This window comes from Ascidiella aspersa, chromosome 3 (assembly GCF_963924565.1).
Source record: "Ascidiella aspersa chromosome 3, kaAscAspe10.2, whole genome shotgun sequence".
Lineage (NCBI taxonomy): Eukaryota > Metazoa > Chordata > Ascidiacea > Phlebobranchia > Ascidiidae > Ascidiella > Ascidiella aspersa.
Genome location: NC_139449.1, coordinates 25,628,993 through 25,650,460, shown reverse-complemented (window position 1 = coordinate 25,650,460; position 21,468 = coordinate 25,628,993). Strand labels below are relative to the sequence as shown.

General features: G+C 36.2%; 2 protein-coding genes across 2 annotated transcripts; both read left to right on the top strand.

The window, feature by feature from the left end:
- The first annotated feature begins 516 nt into the window (after window positions 1-516).
- On the top strand, window positions 517-8,691 carry LOC146161135 (transmembrane protein 144-like). Its single transcript, XM_083384393.1, has 12 exons — window positions 517-676; window positions 1,759-1,833; window positions 1,940-2,038; window positions 2,379-2,483; window positions 2,992-3,109; window positions 3,185-3,265; window positions 4,134-4,233; window positions 4,357-4,436; window positions 4,662-4,759; window positions 5,545-5,639; window positions 5,960-6,136; window positions 7,970-8,691. The coding sequence occupies exons 1-12, from the start codon at window positions 604-606 to the stop codon at window positions 8,051-8,053; spliced, it is 1,185 nt and encodes a 394-aa protein (XP_083240519.1). The 5' UTR covers window positions 517-603; the 3' UTR covers window positions 8,054-8,691.
- A 3,363-nt stretch (window positions 8,692-12,054) lies between these two features.
- LOC146161134 (uncharacterized) lies at window positions 12,055-21,080 on the top strand. Its single transcript, XM_083385091.1, is given in 14 exon segments — window positions 12,055-12,070; window positions 12,749-12,857; window positions 13,304-13,472; window positions 14,363-14,495; window positions 14,587-14,720; window positions 15,135-15,253; window positions 15,531-15,654; window positions 16,740-16,852; window positions 17,614-17,795; window positions 18,912-19,151; window positions 19,340-19,543; window positions 19,848-20,315; window positions 20,584-20,721; window positions 20,815-21,080. Coding segments are annotated over 14 exon segments (2,415 nt in total).
- Window positions 21,081-21,468: the final 388 nt, after the last annotated feature.

The following is a 21,468-nucleotide window of genomic DNA, read 5'->3' as shown; positions in this document are numbered from 1 at the left end:
AACGAGCTGCTTATTTACGTCTCGTAACTTTACATTTATTGACCCAGATTTTCATCTTATATTGCATCCGAACCGGAACTTTATAAACCGGTTTTGAAAATAAATTTAATCGAACCGGAACTTTTAAAATGCTCGAAACCGAAAGCGGAACTGAACCGGATTGCGAAAGAATCCTTGAACCCGAACCGAACCTGAACCGGAAAAGTCAAACCGTTCGACTCCCTGATTTGAAGCCATAGTTTCGTGTTTTCCACTTTACGGGTAATCCCCTTTTAAGAAATCATTGTAGTAATGTCTATTTTTGTAGGATGTGTTCATTAATTACATTTTATATCATCTTATTTAAAAAGTTCAGTTAGACACATATAAAACATTTTTTACTATGTTAACTTAATAGTTTTTCTTGGGCAGCTGCACCTTGTGCTCAAAAATGGTTTAGAAAATGCACAATAGTGACCACTGCGTATGACCAATTGTTGTCAGTGCTACTGTAATTCGCCAATAAAAAAACAAGTTAATTATATTGCAGAACGGCGCTGCAAAGGACTTGGACTTCCTGTGTTTATATATTTTGCTGTTCGATTTACACGCTCTAACAACGCCATGGACGTTCATTTGTATCAATTTTCTTTTATAGTTGTCTGCGCTTTGTCAATAATCGCCTCTGTAAGCTCTGGTAGGTCTTTGACATATATTTACGCGTACATTATACTTGCAATTTAATTTTAGGTTGCTCCATTACTGCATTTAAAGTCAACCGATTTAAACTACTGTATAAAATGAAAAGCAATTAATTTAGTGTGCTCAAAAAACTGTAGGACGCTGGTCTAAAATCCTACAACCGAGCACATTATTTGGTTTAGGGTGCGGGTTAGCGTTTGGGGGTGGGTGGGTCAAGTAGTATTTAAATAATATTGCTTGACTCACCCAAACGCTAACCCGCACCCTAAACCAAATATTGTGCACTGATTTAATAATTTTTTGAATGCTGTGGTAGGATTCTAAACCAGCGCCAATTGTTATATGATAAAAAACATAAAACATGCTGAAATTATATTTTTACTAAAATTTGTAATAGTGCAACTTCTGTTATTTTCACGACGGAAAATGAAGTAATATACTAAAAACTGCTAGCGTGTCATTACAAGAATGCAATACCGTACAAAATTTGTTGCTATTAATCTTTTTTTTGTAAGAAAAAAATGTTCCTAAATTAGAAATGTTTGATCTGTAGCCCACAATTAAACACCGAAAACATGTTTGTCTTTTCCAGTTTTGATAATTTTTTTCTAATTAGCAAACCATACAATGATAATAATTGCAAGCAATTATTGTCATTATGATGCACTTTCTATTTATAACTAAGTATCTTCTATTACTTGCATCATTTTTCATTAAAATCTGATCTCAAACATGAGCCGACAAGCTATTTACAATTAAGATTTAGAATTATTGGCATATAGTTCTAATCTGTCAAGATAGTCAGTATAACTATCTATAGTTTTCGAAACCTGCATATGTAATGCAGTTGCTGTTAGGCATGAAGTTAACATTATTTATTTCTCACTTCAAAACATTTCAGGTTAAAGCCACGAAGCTTCGTTTAGAATTCTATAATAAAAAACTCCTTAAAAACACTACTCATGCTATTTTTTATGGATACTGACAAACATTCATTGCAACATAAAATATTTGAGTTTGATACTGTTATACCTAAGATCTAACCCACTTTTTTCTATAAAAAAATATTATTTGCAGAGAATCACTACTTGAAATTTGAACCTCAAACAACTATGGAACCAATCATTCATAATGGGACCACAGCTGCACCAGGTTTGTTTATTATATTCCAAGTACTGTATTTAACATCTTCTCAGTTGACATAAAAAAATCCTTTAAGAATGACTTTGTAGTTGCTGCACAGTTCTTTTTATTACAGACACTACCTCAAGTTGGCAAGGATATGTAGGAGCTATTGTAGCAATCATACTTTTTGGGAGCAACTTTGTACCTGTGAAGAAATTTGAAACTGGAGACGGTACAAGAGCATTAATAATCTTAACTTTTATGTTTATAAATTGTATATATGCCCTATCCCATCGTTATTTTTGTGGTTTTATGTTGCACAATTATATTCACTTTTAAAGTATAAAAAGGTTTCTATTGTAAATATCACACAGCCTAATGTGTGTTAAAATGTTGTGTGTTAAAAACTCTATTTAATTTCACTTGTTCAATTTCACCCCTATTTAATTTTAAGTTGTCGACACTTCCATGCATACCATTTTTTGACGAGATTAGTTTTAATGTGCCCTAGATAAGATAATTCTTTAAAATGTTGTACTGATCACTAAGGTCTTTCTAATTTTATTTATTAGGTATGTTTTTTCAGTGGGTTTTATGTGTGGCTATTTGGGTTGGTGGTCTTATAACAAACTGCATTACCAACTTTCCAACATTCTATCCACTTGCCATGTTTGGAGGTAAGCTTTATTTTTGGTATAGCAAGAAAATTAAATTTGAAACTTGAAATATATCACGATTTTATCTCACTTTTTGGTAATTAAAGATTTGTAAAACCCTTTTGAGTTGTCATTTTTCAATTGGTCGGTGCAGATTCCCTAAATAAATTGAAAACAATATTCTAAATTTTTTACATTTGTTCTGTTAATTGCTAACAAGATATAACTAAATCTAATTTATATTCATTGTGTCTTTAATTATAAAGCCATTTAAACAAAAGTGCACCTATATACCCAAAATTCTTAGCGATATTTGAGGTGCTGTTCATGTTTTTCTGCATTAAAAAAAGTATTGGAGGGTTAAAATCTATATATAGTTGATCCTGTTTTATATGTAGACTATTTAACAAACCAACACACTGCCAAAATAAAGAATTTCTTTTATTAATAATATTTTATGCATTTAAATTTATTCTGCAGAAAAAAAAATTGATAATATAATCTGTTTTAAAAAAATACTTTTAAACAGGTTTTTTGTGGGCAACTGGAAATGTTTGTGTTGTTCCAATAATCAAGACTATTGGACTTGGGCTGGGAATATTAGTTTGGGGGTCTTTTAACTTGCTTTCTGGTTGGGCCAGTGGACGGTTTGTTTTTGTGTCTTTAGGTTAATGTATTTTAGCTGTATATGTGCAATTTTTTTATTTCATTTTATTATACAGATTTGGATGGTTTGGCCTAACACCACAGATACCAAACAATCTAGTTTTGAATGACTTGGCAATTGTATGTGCAATGATAAGGCAAGAAACCGCTGTTAATAAGTAACCAAGTTATGCAATAATTTTGATTGCATGTCACATAGTTATATTTAGCCTTAAGTACTCAAATTACAGTTTACATTGTGATTGCAAATTACTAAATCATTATCATACTCTAACTTTTTGTCCTCTGTTATTGCATAAAATATTAAACTTTAATTTAATAAAATTCTCACTTAGCTTTTATTATCCAATGAAACCTGAACCATACGCCAATGCTTGCTCAATCTGTTAGTACAAGCAACTTCAATTGAAGGGGATTCACAGTACCATATCATTATCCAATGAAACCTGAACACACATATGTGTGTTTGCAACTGAAATCTAGCCCTTCTGAAGCTGCTTTTTAACCAACGATTACGGCTTACATATCATTAGTATACCGAAAGCCATTCACTCTATCGATCAATGATGAAAGCAGGGCAGACTAGAAAAACAACTAGCCTTTGGCTTTCGGTATACTAATGATATGTAAGCCGTAATCGTTGGTCAAAAAGCAGCTTCAGAAGGGCTAGATTTCAGTTGTAAACCCACATATGTGTGTTCAGGTTTCATTGGATAATTATATGGTACTGTGAATCCCCTTCAATTGAAGTTGCTTGTACTAACAGATTGAGCAAGCATTGGCGTATGGTTGTTTCTCGACTCGTTCCCTTCTGAGCCTGCATAGCTCAGTTGGTAGAGCGACGGTCCCGGCTTGACTGGAGGTTGTGAGTTCGAACCCCACTGCAGGCTAGTTGTTTTTCTAGTCTGCCCTGCTTGCATCATTGATCGACAGATCTGCAATGGCTTTCAGTATATTAGCTTTTATTAAAGTGAGATATTTACCAAATTATTTTTTTTTGAACAGTGCGGTGTTCTGGTTGTTCGTGAAATCTGATGTTAGTACTGCAACCAACCTTAATACTGATGAGGAGAGTGAATCTCAACTTCTAAGTGAAGAATATCAGGTAAAATTTCATTTAATTTTGTGCATAATATCGGAAAACTAAGTTTTGGGAAATATTTTTTTGTTAGTTTGTTTTTCTTCTTACATTTCTATGTTTGTTTAAATTTTTGTATTATATATTTAGGAACCAAAAACTGTAACTGTAGAAGAGGAAAATCAGGAGGATTGGGTTAATCGGTTTACAACAACCCAACGACGAATCATGTCTGTACCATACAAAAATTAGGAGCTTTTAGTGTAACTGTATATACTGAGCTTAGAATTAGGACAAATACGGCCATATACAAAGATGTATATACTGAATAAACTTCCCGTATAGCTAGTTAATCTTTGATTTGTTTAATCACTGATTAAGAATTATAATCCTCAGTTTAATTTAGGTTTTTATCATATTTCTCGAAATAATACAGAAATGTTTCACCGTTTCAGAGGATGCCTGCTTTCTATTTTTTCTGGTACACTATACGGGCTAAATTTTGCTCCTGTGATTTACATCAAAAACAACTACAAAGGTGCTTCACAAACTGGTACGTTCAGATTGGTCAAATGCAGTTTATCCGATTTTAAAATGTTACTTAGTTATATAATTTTTTGTTTGTTCGAGTTAAAATACTTCCTGAATCCGAATGGTGAAAATCGAATGATGCTGGTGTCGCACCCATTAATAAAGATCAAAGTAAACATAATAGAAAAGGGAAATCAATATGTTTAGAATACAAACGCTGAAAATATTTTTTACTTCACGAGCCTCAACATTATCTATAAACACAAAAAATATGAAGCAAGAAGTGTGCAAATGGAAAAAAAACAAAAACCACTTATCTCGCCAAGTGATGCACTGCCCAAACCCACAGTTTTAGCAACTAATCAAAGAAACAATCAATAAAAATGACGCACATTCTGAATCTGATAACTCCGATAAAACACGCCATAAACTTAAAATAAAAAAAATGAAAAACAATTTTTCTTTATTACTTTTTTCGCACTTTTCCATTACTCTTTAGAAATAACTGAAACATACATATGCACAATGTGTATCATGTGATCAAGCCCTTCTGAAATTGTACTGGCGAACGATAATGGCATCCAAGGTCCCATATATATAGTGGGACCTTGGGACCAGATGCCTTAATAGAGGCTTACCAAAACCAGTCAGTCTGATTGTGTTTTTATAAATAAATCGTTTATTGAGAACTAAAAGTTAATCATATTTTACTCCATGAGATCATTAGTTTATTTGTAAGTAAAAACTGATTTGAAAAAGAAAACAGTTCTTAAATTTATTTACCATTATGCCTCTGTTTGTCATTAGATATTGACTACGTCTTTGCGCACTTTTGTGGTATTTTTACAACCAGCACCATCTACTTCGTTCTGTATTGTGCCATCAAAAAGAACAAACCCAGTGTAAGTAGCCGGTTTGTTAAGATTGTATGAACTTTGTCTAATGCCAAACGAGTGCACCAGCTTGCTTTTGTTTTGCTCATTTTATAAACTGCGATAGACGACACAACCAACGAAATGGGTAAGCGCTTACGATCGCGGAAAACACGACATCGTTTTTATATAAATCACGACCGAAACGCAACGCACTGCAGCGTTTGTTGTGTTTGGTGATCATCGATCATTACTTCCCCTAGCTGCCAGGTTTCTCATCGCAACCTTTGCAGCAAAGGTGCTCAGTTTTGTCCTGAAGGTGGCAGAAGCGTTAACGATTTATGTTCCAGGTCTACCCTGCTGTCGTTTTGCCGGCAATAGCGTCGGGTGCTATGTGGGCGGCGGCGGATATCGGATGGTTCGTTGCCAACAACTATCTAAGCGAGGCCGTAAGTTTCCCGATCGTCACCACCGGGCCTGGCATCGTCGCCTCACTGTGGGGCGTGTTTGTGTTTAAAGAAATTCGGGTCAGTCGTTCATTAGAACATTTCTAACGTAAATTTTTTTTAAATCACTTATTGTTGTGAAGTTACACCATTTATCGCTTATTTCAAGCCTTAAAAGTTATATATATATTTTTTTTAAATTGCCGAAATCAATCGATCATGCTGCCAATGGTGTAAAATTATTTTAAATATTACCATCATCTAAAACTATAGAGCGGTCATGTTCAAATGGCGGATCGCAATCCGGTTCCGGATCTTTTCAACGTTTTGTGCGGATCTTCTAATGTAGCCTTGAAAAAAATAAAATACTTACTTTTTGACTATTTTAACTATACGCAAGTGCAAAAAATTAAAAAAAAATATCTTTCTACGTCCGACTTGTTTACGTTTTATGCTGTCTTTTGAACTAGATCAGCGCTTCGTTGCCGTTAATGTGAAACGTATTCAAAAATATTGGTCATATATTTTTTAACACGATTAATTTTCGGCAATGCAATAAAAGCTTGCAAGAAATTCAAAAGAAATGCCGGTGTACCTAAAAAAAATCGCGCTCGCTTCGCTCGCCACGTGTGCCCTGACTTACAAAAGTTAACAAAACTAAACAAGATTAACTATTAAAGGTATCGCGTTTCTTTAAAGTAGTTTTATTACACTTTCCATTAGTAGTATGGATGACGACGTTTTGCCCCCAGGGTTGCCAGATGGCCTAAAATTCGGACAAAAAACGATAAATTGTTCTAAGTTTACCTGCTGTGTCCGACGGTTTGTAAATCATTAGGACAGTAAGTTTTCTGTCCTAATTTGACCGAATTTATTTGGAACATTAAATAAAGTAAAACCACGGGCTTACGAGGCATACAAACTTTATTTATGCCCACCTTAACCACGTAAATTCAAAAGTAGTTCGCGCTTCGCGCGATTTGATGCCTATGTTTACAGTAATTCTGTGCATCACAAAAGCGTCAAGTGTAGTATAGGGCGCTCAAATTGAAATTTAGTCCAACTTACCATAAAATTTGTGCTAGGTTTACAATAGGTTACAGGCAGAGTATTTCTACCTTTTAGTGATATCTTAACTTTTTATGTACGTGACCTTTTCCAAAACATCCACAGAATTCCGGTAATAAAATTGTGGTGTTGCGATTTTGGCAAAAGGAAATCGAATTTACAGAAAGCTTTATTGTTGCACTGCTGTTAACGACTAACCGTTTTGTAAATTTGTAAGGAATTTTGGCAGCTCACTAAGAACAGTTACCTCCATTAATTTCCATTAGTCTTGCACTAGGTGCATGCTAAATTATTATTTGTCCTAAAATGTCCGAATTTCACACCAACAATGTCCTAATCCTAAACCGAGCATCTGACCACCCTGTTTGCGCCAACACTTTACTGCCTCCTTAAATGTAATTAAACACGCTTTTAAGTGAAAAAAAAGATTCGAGGTTCGCCTGATTAAAAGTTGTTCTAACATTTTAATAACACATTTCTCAGATAACATTTTGTGCGGCCCACAAAGACCTTTCTGAGTTTGATGTTGGCCCGCGACTAGAAAAAGGTTGCCAATACCTGGTCTAAACCAAGTCATCATTTTTCTCACTGAAATAATCTTGGTGCTGTAGCACACTTCACTTTTGACTTTTACAAAGTTATCAATATATTGTAGGGTACATTTACATAAATAAAGCACCATAAAAATTAAAGCGTGACCAATATGTTTACTATTCGTATTTGGTGGATCATCATGTTGTCAGGTTTGACTGTGGTGGATCATGGCAGAAATCATTTGAACACCCCTGCTATAGAGCACTATCACCGAATAGCGTCGTATTACCAATAGTTGCTTACTTTTTTTAGGGAAAGAAGAATTTCATCATCATGGCGTTTGCTTATTGCTTAACGCTTGGCGGCGCAGTTCTTGCTGGATTTTCGAAAGTTTGATGTAAAGGCTGGACCATAATTCTGTTTTTGTGTTACATTATTTTGTTTTTGCGTGTCGTTTTCTGATTTGTCACTTTACTTCTCTATTGCACTGTATTTTTTCATTATATATATAATTTTCGTGCAATTGTAGCATCACACTGATATTGTTAGTCCTCGTTATGTCTAAAATATTACATTCAGGCCGCGAATGATTTACCTTTTCGACGTTAACGTAATATACAACCTGTTTAAACATATTTTTTCATTTGATATAACTACATTTATCAGTTATACCTATACATATCATATGCATTGTTAATGATGAAGATGTACCCTTGTACAGTTTGCGACGACTGAATAGCATTTGTTTTTTGCCGCAAATACCTCGGCCTTAAGAGTGGATAAAACGTTTGCCATTACATTAAGAAGGTTAAAATACGTTAGTTTCTGCTATCAGGTGTCGATTTGTTATTTCACAACTTTCTATTGTTTAAAAACGGGTTTATACGTAAATCATATATAATAATAGATATTTTGTAATTTCACTTTCCAACCGCTTTCATGAGTTGTATTTGATTTTTGTTAAAATTATCGCAATATTGTTGAGAAGCGAAAACCATTGTTTTTTTGGAGCAATATAAAAACGTTTATTTTGATCGAATAATTTTGTTATTTGTTTTTGTTAAGCGAGAAGCAGTCCGGGTAAATTGCAGTAAGATACCTGACATTTTATTCCGTTAACGTTACCCGATATTTTAGACCAGGGGTTCTTGAACTTTTTTTTACCGCGGACCCCTAAAATTTTCTTTCATCTCGCGTGGACCACTGTGAGCAACAAAAATTAAAAAATGACGTTATAAATTGACGTCACAATAGAAATATTCTTCATAAATTTGCTGATTTGGTTCCAAAAATGCGAAAGTGAAATCGAGTCTAAATACATTCAGTACAATACCGTTTTATTTTTGATTAAATTGTTTTCTTTAATGATCAGATTACTTCTTAAATATACACTAATATTTCAATTAGATCTTCATGGACGCCCTAAAACTAGTTCACGGACCCCCAAGGGGTCCATGGACCCAAGTGTAAGAACCCCTGTTTTAGACCAAAAGTCCAAACAATTTTTTTTTATTCGAAGTACATTGTAAGATCCACACAAAAAGTTGAAAAGATCCATAACCGGATAGAAATCAGCAATTTGAACTACACCATAGGTCCATACCAATTTGTACCGTATCGGATCGTACTGATAATACCCTTGTATTTAACAAGTATACCGATATTTGTACTTCGTATCCGGTATAGGTTTGATACGATATTATCGGACATCCCTAAAACAAGATTGGAAATTATGTTTTGTTTGAAAGAGTTGGGGTTTGCGTTTGTTAAGCAGGATGACCCCCTGCCGTACTAGTGTTAGGGGGTACATGAATGCTTGCTTAAAATCTTTGTTTATTATTTGAAAATGTAATAAACTTTCAAAATCAATAGTAGAAGTACTCAATAGTACTCTTAATGAATTAAGAGTTATTCGAAACGTCCAAAATGATACCTACTTCTGTATGGGCTTTGATATTCTTATTACGTCTTACTACAACCTCCAACCATTATGCTCCAAAATCAATAGTGATTAATAGAAAAACGGATCAAACCTTCAAATGAATAGAGTTTAATAGAAAAAAACGCTTTGCTGCCTGTTACGTAAATATATGTAGACTTTACTTCAGTTTCATGTTGGTTTAACCGACAACGGCATATATCAAAAAATGTCTTGAAAAAAACGAATATGGGCAAGCGAATCTTGTGGGGTTGACAACCGACTCTGAAAACATTCATTGACCAGAGCATATGATTACATTTTTAATCCATTAGTTTTCTGTCGAAGCTGGAGATGTCCGACAATTGTTAAAAAAAATTAACCGTCTCACGGATAGCCTTCTTGAGTAAGCCTATTGTTTAGAGATCCCAAAATTGACTACTTGGCTGAACTGAACATCGGTAATTTGCTTAACGACAATACGTTTTGTTTGATCAAAATAAGGTTACGAAAGTATATTGTAACCCAGAACAACCATTTTGGTACCAGTTATAAGGTTTAATTACTTGGTTAAAATTCTAATGACTATTCCGACTTCGTCCGAAAACATAAAGTCATTTTCTGAGTCTGAATCCAGCCGCATTAACCAATTCCTTCGATTTCCGAGTCAGACTTCGACTATATCGCCCTGTATTTTACCCATTTCCGTAACCAAAATGATTATTTTTGATATATACAGCACTCAACTCATGAGGTGTAATGGATGGAAAATATTCCACCTTTGCAATTTAAAACGTGCGGTTCCGAATTAACTGACTCGACAGCTCTGTTTCTCACTTTCATAGGCTAGCGAAGACGCCGCGAAAGGGACCTATGTTTGGCTAAAATAAAACTTTTCGAAATGGAAACATCCGAGTTGTTTTTGCGCTTTTATTGCCGGTGCAAACAACCTAAACCTAAATGGTTATTCACGAGTTTTTAAGAGTTTCCTAAAATTTAGCTCCTTCTATATAAAATAAGAAAAACAAGTTTATATAATACCTGAAGTGTGCTGACACGGGATAGAACAATGAGCTTGTTGTCACTGTACAGTGTACATATTTAAAAGGTTTTACAAGAGCTGTTCGATCGACACGACTGGATCACTTAAAGTTCGATCACTTGTCGTTATATGAGTATAAAATTTCAGGGTTCGTAGAGTGAAAACTTTTTCAGCTATTGCTACAACGTATACGCAATAAAATCATAATTGCCCAACGATCCTATGATGAGCTATTTCGCCGCAACTATAGGCTACTTTGCATATTTTACTTTTTACATGAGAGGCGTGTCAAAGAACCACATCAAAACATTTATGTGGAGCAGATAAACTTTAAAGTCTCTTACGTCGTCCAATAGGTCATCGCACTCAAAGCGTTCTTCTTCCCGTTGTATTATATTTGTATGGTAGCCTACTACGCCACGCATTTGCACGGTCATTAGGGAGCCAGACTAGTTTTAAGAGTTTGCTTGAATTATTGGGGCCCTAAATTATAGCTGTTAACTGTAGTGACACTTCACAAACCCGTTGTCTTTTTTTCAGAAACAACAGTTGTGAGCCTTTAGACATTAGCCTATTATATCTAAACCAGTTTTAAGGCTCCATAAGGTCTTTATTGTCTGTTTTTGATATATAAGTAGGCTAGCCTATAGCAATTTGTAGAGTTAAAACTGATTTTTGTCAAGGTATTTACTGCGTTTCAAAATGATGGTAGACAAGTGTTTTATTGTAATAATATTTGTTGCCTCTATTTTGGTGAATATCAAGGCATCAAATGTTTTCTGCCAATCTGATGTTGTACCAGGGCTTAGTAAGTTTGTATTTTTTGTTGTAAGACATTTCATGCCCAATTAAAGAACTGACAGTTATGTGAAAACTAATTTCAGGACTAGATTTGATGCGAAACAGTCTATTAATAAAATGACACGTATATACAATGACGCTTATCGATCGTGACGTCTTAATTTTTTACTTCTTTATCACTTGAAACATCACTAGAACGAATCAAATACTGATAGATTATTACGTGTCAATTTTGGCAATGTTCCCAAATGTGATATCAGTTGTTTCAAAAAGGTATTTAGGTGCTAAAAACCGAGAGAAAAAATCTGGTATTAACAACAACGCAACACTATTAAAACACACACAAACATATACTGTTGGATGCCTTTAAGACTGTCAAAGTTTTACATATAATATAAATATGCCTGTGTATTTTGAACTGCGGCAAATTTCTTACCGTATGCGTGAACAACTTTAAAAATTGCACGCGGTCGTCTGACCTATCACTACCCGACCGAAACTGACATTCTTCAGCCGGCGTTTTGATACTTTCGTTCGGAGAAAATAGGCTGGACTTTTTGGGGTAATCGCCGGGTCATAATCGATTCGTCCAGGGCAACTATTCCTCTAGCGGTAGCTTAAGAGTGACAACACGATATGTCCTGTAACACAGGTTTGCCTGGGGAATAGGCAAATATGCCTGTAATCATGGTCGGATCCATGATTTTTTAAGTAGAGCATATTGTCACGCTCATAACCAGATTGCTTGTTATATGACTAAAACAAGTGACTTCATTTCTAAAAATATTGCCTAAGTCATCTTTTCCAGATTTTCAGAGTTATTACCTAAGTCACTCCTTGTTACAATCCCCATCGATAGAAAAAGTGCTTAAGTCATTTCACCCAAGCATATGCAAAAATGAGGCACTTTTTCTAAGGATGGGGATTGTAACAAGGAGGTGACTTAGGCAAAAACTCTGAAAATCTGGAAAAGATGACTTAGGAAATATTTTTGAAATGAAGTCACTTGTTTTAGTCATATAACAAGTGACGTTAGGACTCCTGATGTTGTCGGTTGGACGCAAATATGCAATTGCTACATGGTGAAACACAACCGGTAGACATCGGCAAAGCGATCGCGGGGAATGAGAAACAACTTTGCGTTTAAGTGATTGGCTGGACACACGAAACGCGTCCATTGCTCAAAATAATCGCATTTATCGAGATGTTATTGGCAAAACAAGGCGGAGAATCCATTAACCCAAAAGTTATATGGCTGCACAGAAGCTGCGTGAAATGATCGCGCAAAGCACAAAAACTCTTCCTAGTTATATGTTTACATTTATTTCAGATGGCGCTTGGTTGTGCACACGAGATTGGGTGATAGATTCATCGAACGCTGAACAGGTGGCCGCTAACTTGGGACCTATGTGGAAGTGTGCTCCTAACTCACAGAGAGGGTAAAAGCGTTAAGCATTTACTTAACACCCTAACTCGCAATTGCAGTTTTAAATAACTTGTCTTGACAGCACCAATTAAGCAGAAATTGCGAGATTCTGTTTGTAACTATAAGTTGTACCTTTGAATTATTTATTCTTAAGTATTGAACGAGAATCTCGTTAATTTCTATAGAGATCAATTCTTGGTACAAACTTATAATAAACATATAGGCTTTAAACATATGGGGAGTTGTGAGATGATGTTTTTATTGAATCTATTTAAAAGTATGTGTATAACTCAACTCAAGGTTCACCCAAGGAGCAAATCACGGTCGTAAACATACGTTTAAATTAGGTTTTATTGTTAAATTCCGCTTCAATTGTAGGCGTGTTTGTTATTTGGTGCTTGGCGGTAGTTCGAAGATAATTATTGTATAAAAGGTTTAAACAGTCTTGACTTCTTCTAGTTTTCTTGTCGTGAGACTGCCAAAGTTTTACGTGCTTCGAGGACTAAAGCTGAGGACCACTGGCGGACCTGGAATAAGACGAGAACTGCGTGTTTCATACTGGGACGACCAAACAGATGAGCCCTATGCACCAGGATCAACGGAAAGCAGTAACTGGATCTCGCTAAAGGTAAAGCTTTGTTCCGACGTACACACGTTTTGCTATTGACGGCCCAAGGTAAAGTTGGCAAAAATTTAATTTAGGCAAAAATATATTTTTTTTGGAGGGGTGAATGCCTGGTGTTGATTTATTACCGTTGTGACTTAATTTTTGTAAAGCTTGGTCTTTTATAGAAGTAGCTAGGTTCCTAGCTGTGTCACACGCTGCCTCTGCTTTTAAGGTATAACACCGATCGTGGTTAAGGTGTAACACCCAAAGTGTCCACAGAAAATATAAAACCATTAGCGAATCAAGTTTTAAAATCGTGACCGTACAGTCCACAGTACCAGAGGCGCGGGCTTTAAAAACACAATTCTGGTTAACACAACGCAACAGTATGACGTCACAACTCCCCAAATAGGTCAAGAATTTAAACGGTTAATACATCACGAATTCAGTTCATCTGAGTCAGTTAGGTGGTAAACAAGAATTAATAAAAAGCCAACGTATCTTAATGAGTTGGCAACAGTTTCAGCCTTTAACAGTCCACTGCATTTACAGCCACAAATTACATACCTGCAATGTACAAAAAACAATAAACTTATCTTGATAGGATACTTATACTTAAACACCTTTAGGTACATGCATTAACGTTCACCAGTCGACAACGAACAAAATAAATTTTAACGATTTTAAGTTAACTGAAACAGATTACAAAAAGACGGAACAAAACGATGAAGGTTATGACGATGGGCAACCATGCATCAAATATATTAATTTAACATTAGGGGAGCGTGAAGAAATTATTACAAGTGTAATTTCCCGACCTTAGTGTTTTTTGTCTTTGTCACACATGCTGCATAAAGATATTCAAATGAGCGCATTGAAGGTAAACTGTTTTGAGTTGCCTTTCATTACAGGATTTTGAGTTTTCATCATCAGTAAAAGAGTTGAGTGGCGTTTCCCGACTTTCTCGCTTTTGGAAGTTAGAAATTTCGTCTAATGGAAGTATTTGCCCGGCCATAATCGACCTTGCCGTTTTTGTGGTAGCAGGTCAGTCAATTATGTATTAGTTTTTACTTGGCGCATAGTGTACTAATAAATGACTTATGAAGTAATTTTGTTACATTTTGTTTGACGCAAGAATTACGTAATAGTTTATTTTTCTAAGATGTCGCAGCTATGTCCAACTATTTGATTTCCGAAAACGAGAAGTCACCAAGGATGGAGGAGAATTACAAACAGGAGGCGGCACCCGTAGGCGATACCTGTCAGCAGGTAGGCTATGCAAACTCACTTAGTCATAAATGCTTTTTAAATTGACAGAATTAGTGGTATTGTGACTTATAAAGTTTTTCGCTCAAACTGCGCTTTTTTATAGGCTATATAATAATATATTTATATAGGTTGCTTGCCTAATAACATAGTAAAACATGATGTCACAACATTGGCCTACGATGCTATTATTTATTCACAATAGCCTACATGGCACCACAAGTTCACAACACAGTATGGCATTTTTCAATGTCTAATTTTTGTGTACCTGAAACAGAATTTTTCAAGTCATTTTGAAACCTAAAACCACTGGATTAAAGTTATGTTGCAGACAGAGGAATACGTTAGCCGTTCTAGTAACGCAATTTTATTGAGCCATGAATTAAAAGCCTGAAAAGGTATTTTTTTGCATTTCAGGTTAAAAGTCCGGTTCCAGACGAGGTCGTGACCAAATACAGATTAGACACTTCCTTCTACCGAAAATACACAAGTGCCTATGGGATACCTATATTAGGCAACTCGGTTTTGGATAACAGGTTTATTGTTAAAAAGCCGCGCATGAGCGACTACTATTTACCAAATAAATATTTTAATATTGGTCTATTACTACTGTTAATTGAGGAACGTCTACTATAGAGCAGCGGTATAACACAGATCTAAATCAGAACTAAAAAGTGGCGCTGATGCGCTTGACAAGAAGAATAAGCAAGCACATACTTTAAAACAACGTTAAACTAAAAACTAGGTTGAGGGTGATTTTTGCTGTGGCACTGAGAATATTGCGGTAAAAACACGTTTACTTTTTTGTTTCAGAGCTCTGCAGCGTGCTTGTTATGTGGTCCGCTTTATGCTGGCCGACAGGGCCGATATGCGCAATCACATGTACGTCAATCGAGGACGTGTGGCCATTATCGGAAGAGGGGAAACCGTCCCAAAGGTATAATATTTACAAAAAATACGATTAATTAAAAATTCTATTCGCCCTTAAGTTAACCTTTTCTATAGGCTAATAACATTAGTTTTAAATGCTGTATGGCTAGCGATGCAGCTTATATGCTTTTTATATATTACTGTATATAGCGACAGGCTGACTATACTAAATGGGAGTTTATTAACTGGTAGTCAACAGACTATTTGAGACCACTAAAAGCTTGGCTTCATTAATCAACCAGCTGTACTTATCGCCGCAAGAGAAGGTGCAAGTTCTACTGGGTTGTTTACATAATGTTTTTAAGCACATGTTTCAGTGTGTATGCATTTGTGACAGTTTTCCTGTTAAAATCGTAAATTAAAAAAATTTGCATCGATTTGCAATGGTGTTTTATTTTGCCGGTTCTACTGCCTCATGCTAAAAAAATTTACAGTCACAACTAAATAGAATTTCGAGATAAAGCAAAAATAGTGTTTTACAGATATTTTCCTGCAAAAAAGGAATTTTGTTAGTGTAGTTTTGCACCACCTGACCAGACTTGGACAACTAGTTAATTTTAGTTTTCTAATTCAATGAATTTAATTCTAATTCTAATCTAAATTTGTGAATAGCTTGTGTGCTCTAATTCTAGTTCTAATCTAATTCGGATTTTACTAAAAATCCTACTTTGTCCAACGGCATTTTTAGTCTCTTAGTCAAAACAAAGAATTTGAATTCAAACTCTTTGGTCGGAACAGAATTTTCACAGTCTAAAAAGCATATGATATTTTTAAACGCTTAAAAATTACCACACACATAATTATCATTCACATTCTTATTAAAATACTTCCCGATTTGAACGTAATTGATTGTGGATAATCAAATGTAATTCTAGTTTGAATTCTAGTTAAAATTAATTTTGTTACGAATCGGTAATTCTAATTCTAGTCTAATTTGGAAAAACTGAAATGATCTAATTTTAATTCTAATCTAATTTTAAAATGCTAAAATAAATCTAGTTGTCCAAGTCTGCACCTGACACACCTGTGAAATTTTTCTCTTTTCATACGACACGTGACACTATAATAAATGTTATAAATTTTGTGACTCAGGTTCCCGAAATGCGAATCTTTTACTGGTGGAATCGAAGGGCCGCCGGTGGAACGTTTGAAATCCCGGTCAACGTAGGTGCCGAAGAAAACATGCTGTGTGAGCCAGAAGATACGTACGTGAGCCATATGACAGAAGCTATGTCTTTTTTCCCATTCTTTGGTTAAGCGCCACGTTTAACAGTAATCAAGTTATGCAGAGCCCTACTTTTATTGGGACTTTGGGACTGACCATAGCCAATAATTTAACAAAATGACCTTACATTTATTTATACTAGAAATCAAACATAAAAAGTAACAATTTACAACCGTTGCCTTATGTTTAAAAAAATCTGTCAACAAAGAATTTTTACTGCCAAAGAAAGATGCACACACATATGTGTGTTTACAACTGTGATCTAACCATTTTGAAGCTGCTTTTTAACCAACGATTACGGCTTAGGTATAATTAGTACACCGATAGCCATCGCAGACTTACCGAATCTGTCGATGAATGATGCATGCAGGGAATGCTAGAAAAAAACTAGCCTACAATAAGGTTCGAACTCACGACCTTCGGTCATACCGGGACCGTCGCTCTACCAACTGAGCTACACAGGACGCCAATGCTTGCTACATTCTGTTAGTACAAGCAACTTTACATAGAAGGGGATCTACTGTACCATTAAATTATTCGATAAAAGATGCACACACATATGTGTGTTAACAACTGCAAACTAGCCCTTTTTACGGTCATTACGACGTTTCACTGCGTTACGTATTGTTTTGCTATGTGTTTTTTCACTTGTTTGACCGTCTTTTTTGGTTATTTCTTTGCCGGTTTTGCACACACATGTAGCAAAAACAAAACAGGCAAACTTCTACTATGATTTCATAGATACGCCGAAGCGCAGGATATCTTCATGCACGAGTTCGCGCACGGCATGCATTTAATCGCGGCTCGCACCGCTATTCCCGACTTTAACGCAAGACTCAAAAGGTCATTCAACCAGGCTCGACGATCCGGTCTTTGGCGCAACACTTACGCCAACACGGACCACAAGGAGTACTTTGCCGAAGGTTTGTAAACGCAAAGCAAGGTATTTATAAGTCTATGACAGTAATTCTCTATGTTTTCTAGCCACGTATCACGCGTTGTGACTTCTTAGCAGTTTTTGCGTATCACCTGGTTTAAAAAGGAATAATTTGTCATAAACTTATTTGTATTTATTAAAACCCAAAAAGCTTATATAGAGTGAATGTCGAACTAATGTTTCTATTTTAGACAGCAGCCACAATAATCTTACTTTTTGTTATTTTTTGTGAACTTTTCATTAGATTCAAAGTATTCGCGTTTTTGAACATTCATTGTAATTGTTGCAAGAAAAAACACCAACTTGGTAGTTCTCGTCAACCCGTGAATGACTACGACAAACTGTGATTTCGGATATCAAAAATTATAGATTGGTTGTAACTTACAGTAGCTCTTTACTATAGATAGTAATTAAACAGAAATGTAATGTTAGTTTATTCAATTGTCATCATCAGCATTTTTTGTGACCTTATACATCCTATGTGACGCGAGTGCACCCAGAAGTCATAATATAATACAGCCTCGCGGCCTCTTAAACCAGCAAAAAAGATTTACACAAGTAATAAGTAATACCTCATAATAGTACGTCACAAAAAACGTGAACCCTGTTGTTCCGCAATTAACCTCGTAAAAATACGTCATCAGAACGCGTGTTTACGTCAATAACTTTGCTATAAACAACACAGCGGTTTTAAAAAGAACATTGCGAAAGAACAACAATTTATTTATCGTTGCAATACAGACCTTTAGTAGGCTGTCGACTTAGTTTATTTATCTATTGAGCCAGCTGATTTAGCAGATTGAATAGAAATCGGTTAACATTAAATTATAATAAATATACTTTTTGAAATAACATCAAATGTTTTTTTCCCTTTAACTGTACGCAGTATTTTTAGATTTTATATCGTATTTTTATATTTATAAATGCACTTTTTAAAATTCACCTATCGAATTAAGTAACAGCTTATGTGTTTTCCATACTTCAGCTGTACGAAATATTTTATCTATTTTTCAACGCTAGGCGAAAAATTACCAGAATCGACACCTAAGTCTGGCCATATAGTTACGGAATCTGAAAGTGAATCTAAGCATTCTATCTAAAGGAGTCCAGGCCTTCTTCAATCAACAGCGCGAAGGCCCGCCGGGAGGCGATGGAATTCAGAACCACGTCAACACGAGGGGCGAACTGCGCAAGCACGACCGCAACCTCTACCGACTGGTAGAGGAAATCTTTCCGTGCAAAAACCCTTACATTGCGAGATGCGGCGACCGAAACCAACAACTCGGCCTGGCGCAAAGCATCAAGCAAAATTGTGCAGGAGGCACCGGCGGAACTGGCGGAGGTGAGCTTCTTTCATGTGTTTCGGGCCTATCGGTGCGAAGTTGAAGTTAAGTTCGGAGCTTTAAACTAAAGCGCTGCTTTACGGATTTGACGTGGCGGCGATTCTTTTAAACTGCTTGTGAGTTTGTTTTTCGATTAGGCTCTTGTCATGTTCATTCACTTTTTTAAAACAAATCCACAACGTACAAGGCGGAACTGGAGGGAGCACGTGTTCGGACGATAACATCAGCTGCGCGCGATGGAGCTCCAATGGCGAGTGTCGTAAGAATCCCGGCTACATGCTGGTGTACTGCAAGAAAAGCTGCCGCGTGTGTTCCTCGCCCACCAGCACCAACGTATTTACTTCTACCTCGTCTCTGCTGACGTCGACAAGGCCACCGACCACTACAACAGGTCGGACTGTTTGACTTGTAGTATTGCGAAGCAGCCTATATACGGTTTCCTTTTTCGTGATATTCTATTATCAATATTTTTGCGTGACTAAATCTGTTGTCAGGACTTTTCGCAACTTGTTACTTGAGTGATTAAAGTGAAATCAACATGTATAGGTCGTCAAAACGTAAATAATAACATTGTTAAGCCTCTATTGTTTTATCTTTTAGTGTTTACCTCCAGGAGACCCCACTAAACAACACGGGAGTAGCTTACGTGCTCGAACAAGTCGTATTGTCTTAAAAATAAACGCTGTGATTTACAGAAGGAAACGGTGGGACCGCCTGTACAGACTACAATGGAAGCTGTGCACGTTGGACGTCTATTGGAGAGTGCCAGCGCAACCCGAAGTACATGCTGGTCTACTGCCCGAGAAGCTGCGGCGTCTGCCAACCTATCACCACCACCGACACTTCCCCTAACCCCGTGACCCTATCGACAACGAGTCCTGCGATATCGTCTATCTCACCTTCATTCTCAACTGCTTCGACGCCAGCATCAACTATATCTATCGGCACAACTACAGCGCAACCAACCACAACCATTGTCTCGGCTACTCCAACTTCTATTACATCATCTCCAACACATCCACCGTCGTCATCATTTACTCAAACCCTATCGACAGTATCAGCGACAACATATACCGTCTCGACTCTGATGTCTACATTAACCAGTGCGCTTTCCACAAAGCCATTTACCACCACCCAATCGACAACGGCCACCACTACAACAGGTATAAGTTTTTTAGACAACGTAAATTAACTTTAAAAACACTTTTGTAATACAATGCTTGCTCGTTGTTTTTTAGGATCAATTTGTCTTGTTTTTGGTGCATTTAATTATAGAGACCTTACGTTGCCGTGTTTATTGTGCGAAAAAGGATTGGTTGTTTCCAAAATTTTGTAGTCTGTCCATCGTTAATTTTTGATTAAATTTTCATATATGACTAACTTACATCACATTGGTTAGGCACTAAATTTTACCTACACTAATATTTTTAGCAGAAGCTTGTTTGGATGAAGGCCCCTATTGTCCAACGTGGAAGTCGTGGGGAGAATGTACAGCTAACCCCGAATACATGTTAGTTTATTGTAAGCTAAGTTGTGGAATCTGCCCAACTGTCGCTACACCAAAACCTGGTATGTAGAAGTTGCGCAAACTATAAAATAAATAAATTTATACATTAAAGCGTTTCACTCTTATTTATTTGTTGGTTGTTTCATTCTCCACAGTTTCGACGCCCGCATCCACTATCTCGACCGGCACAACTACAACGGAACCGACCACAACCCTTGTCTCGGCTACTCCAACTTTTATGACGTCATCTTCAACAGATCCATCGTCGTCATCATATACGCAAACGCCATCGACAGTATCGACGACAACATCTACCGTCTCGACTCCGATGTCTGCATTAACCAGTGCGCTTTCCACAAAGCCTTTTACCACCACCCAATCGACAACGACCACCACTACAACAACAGGTATAAGTTTTTGAACAACGTAAACTAGCTTCAGAAACACTTTTGTAAGACTCGCTCGTTGTTGGCTCGACTAAAACTGTCTTCTTTTAGTACACTGGAGAACTTACGCCGATCATATTGTGCGGAAAAATGGCTTGTGGTTTCCAAAATTTTGCATTCCATTGTTAATTTTTGGCTTAAATTTTCATATATGACTAATTTACATCGCATTGGTTGGGCACTAAATTTTACCTACACTGATATTTTTAGCAGAAGCTTGCTTGGATGAAGGCCCCTACTGTCCAACGTGGAAGTCGTGGGGAGAATGTACAGCTAACCCCGAATACATGTTAGTTTATTGTAAGCTGAGTTGTGAAATCTGCTCAACTGTCGCTACACCAGAACCTGATGGTAAGTATAAGT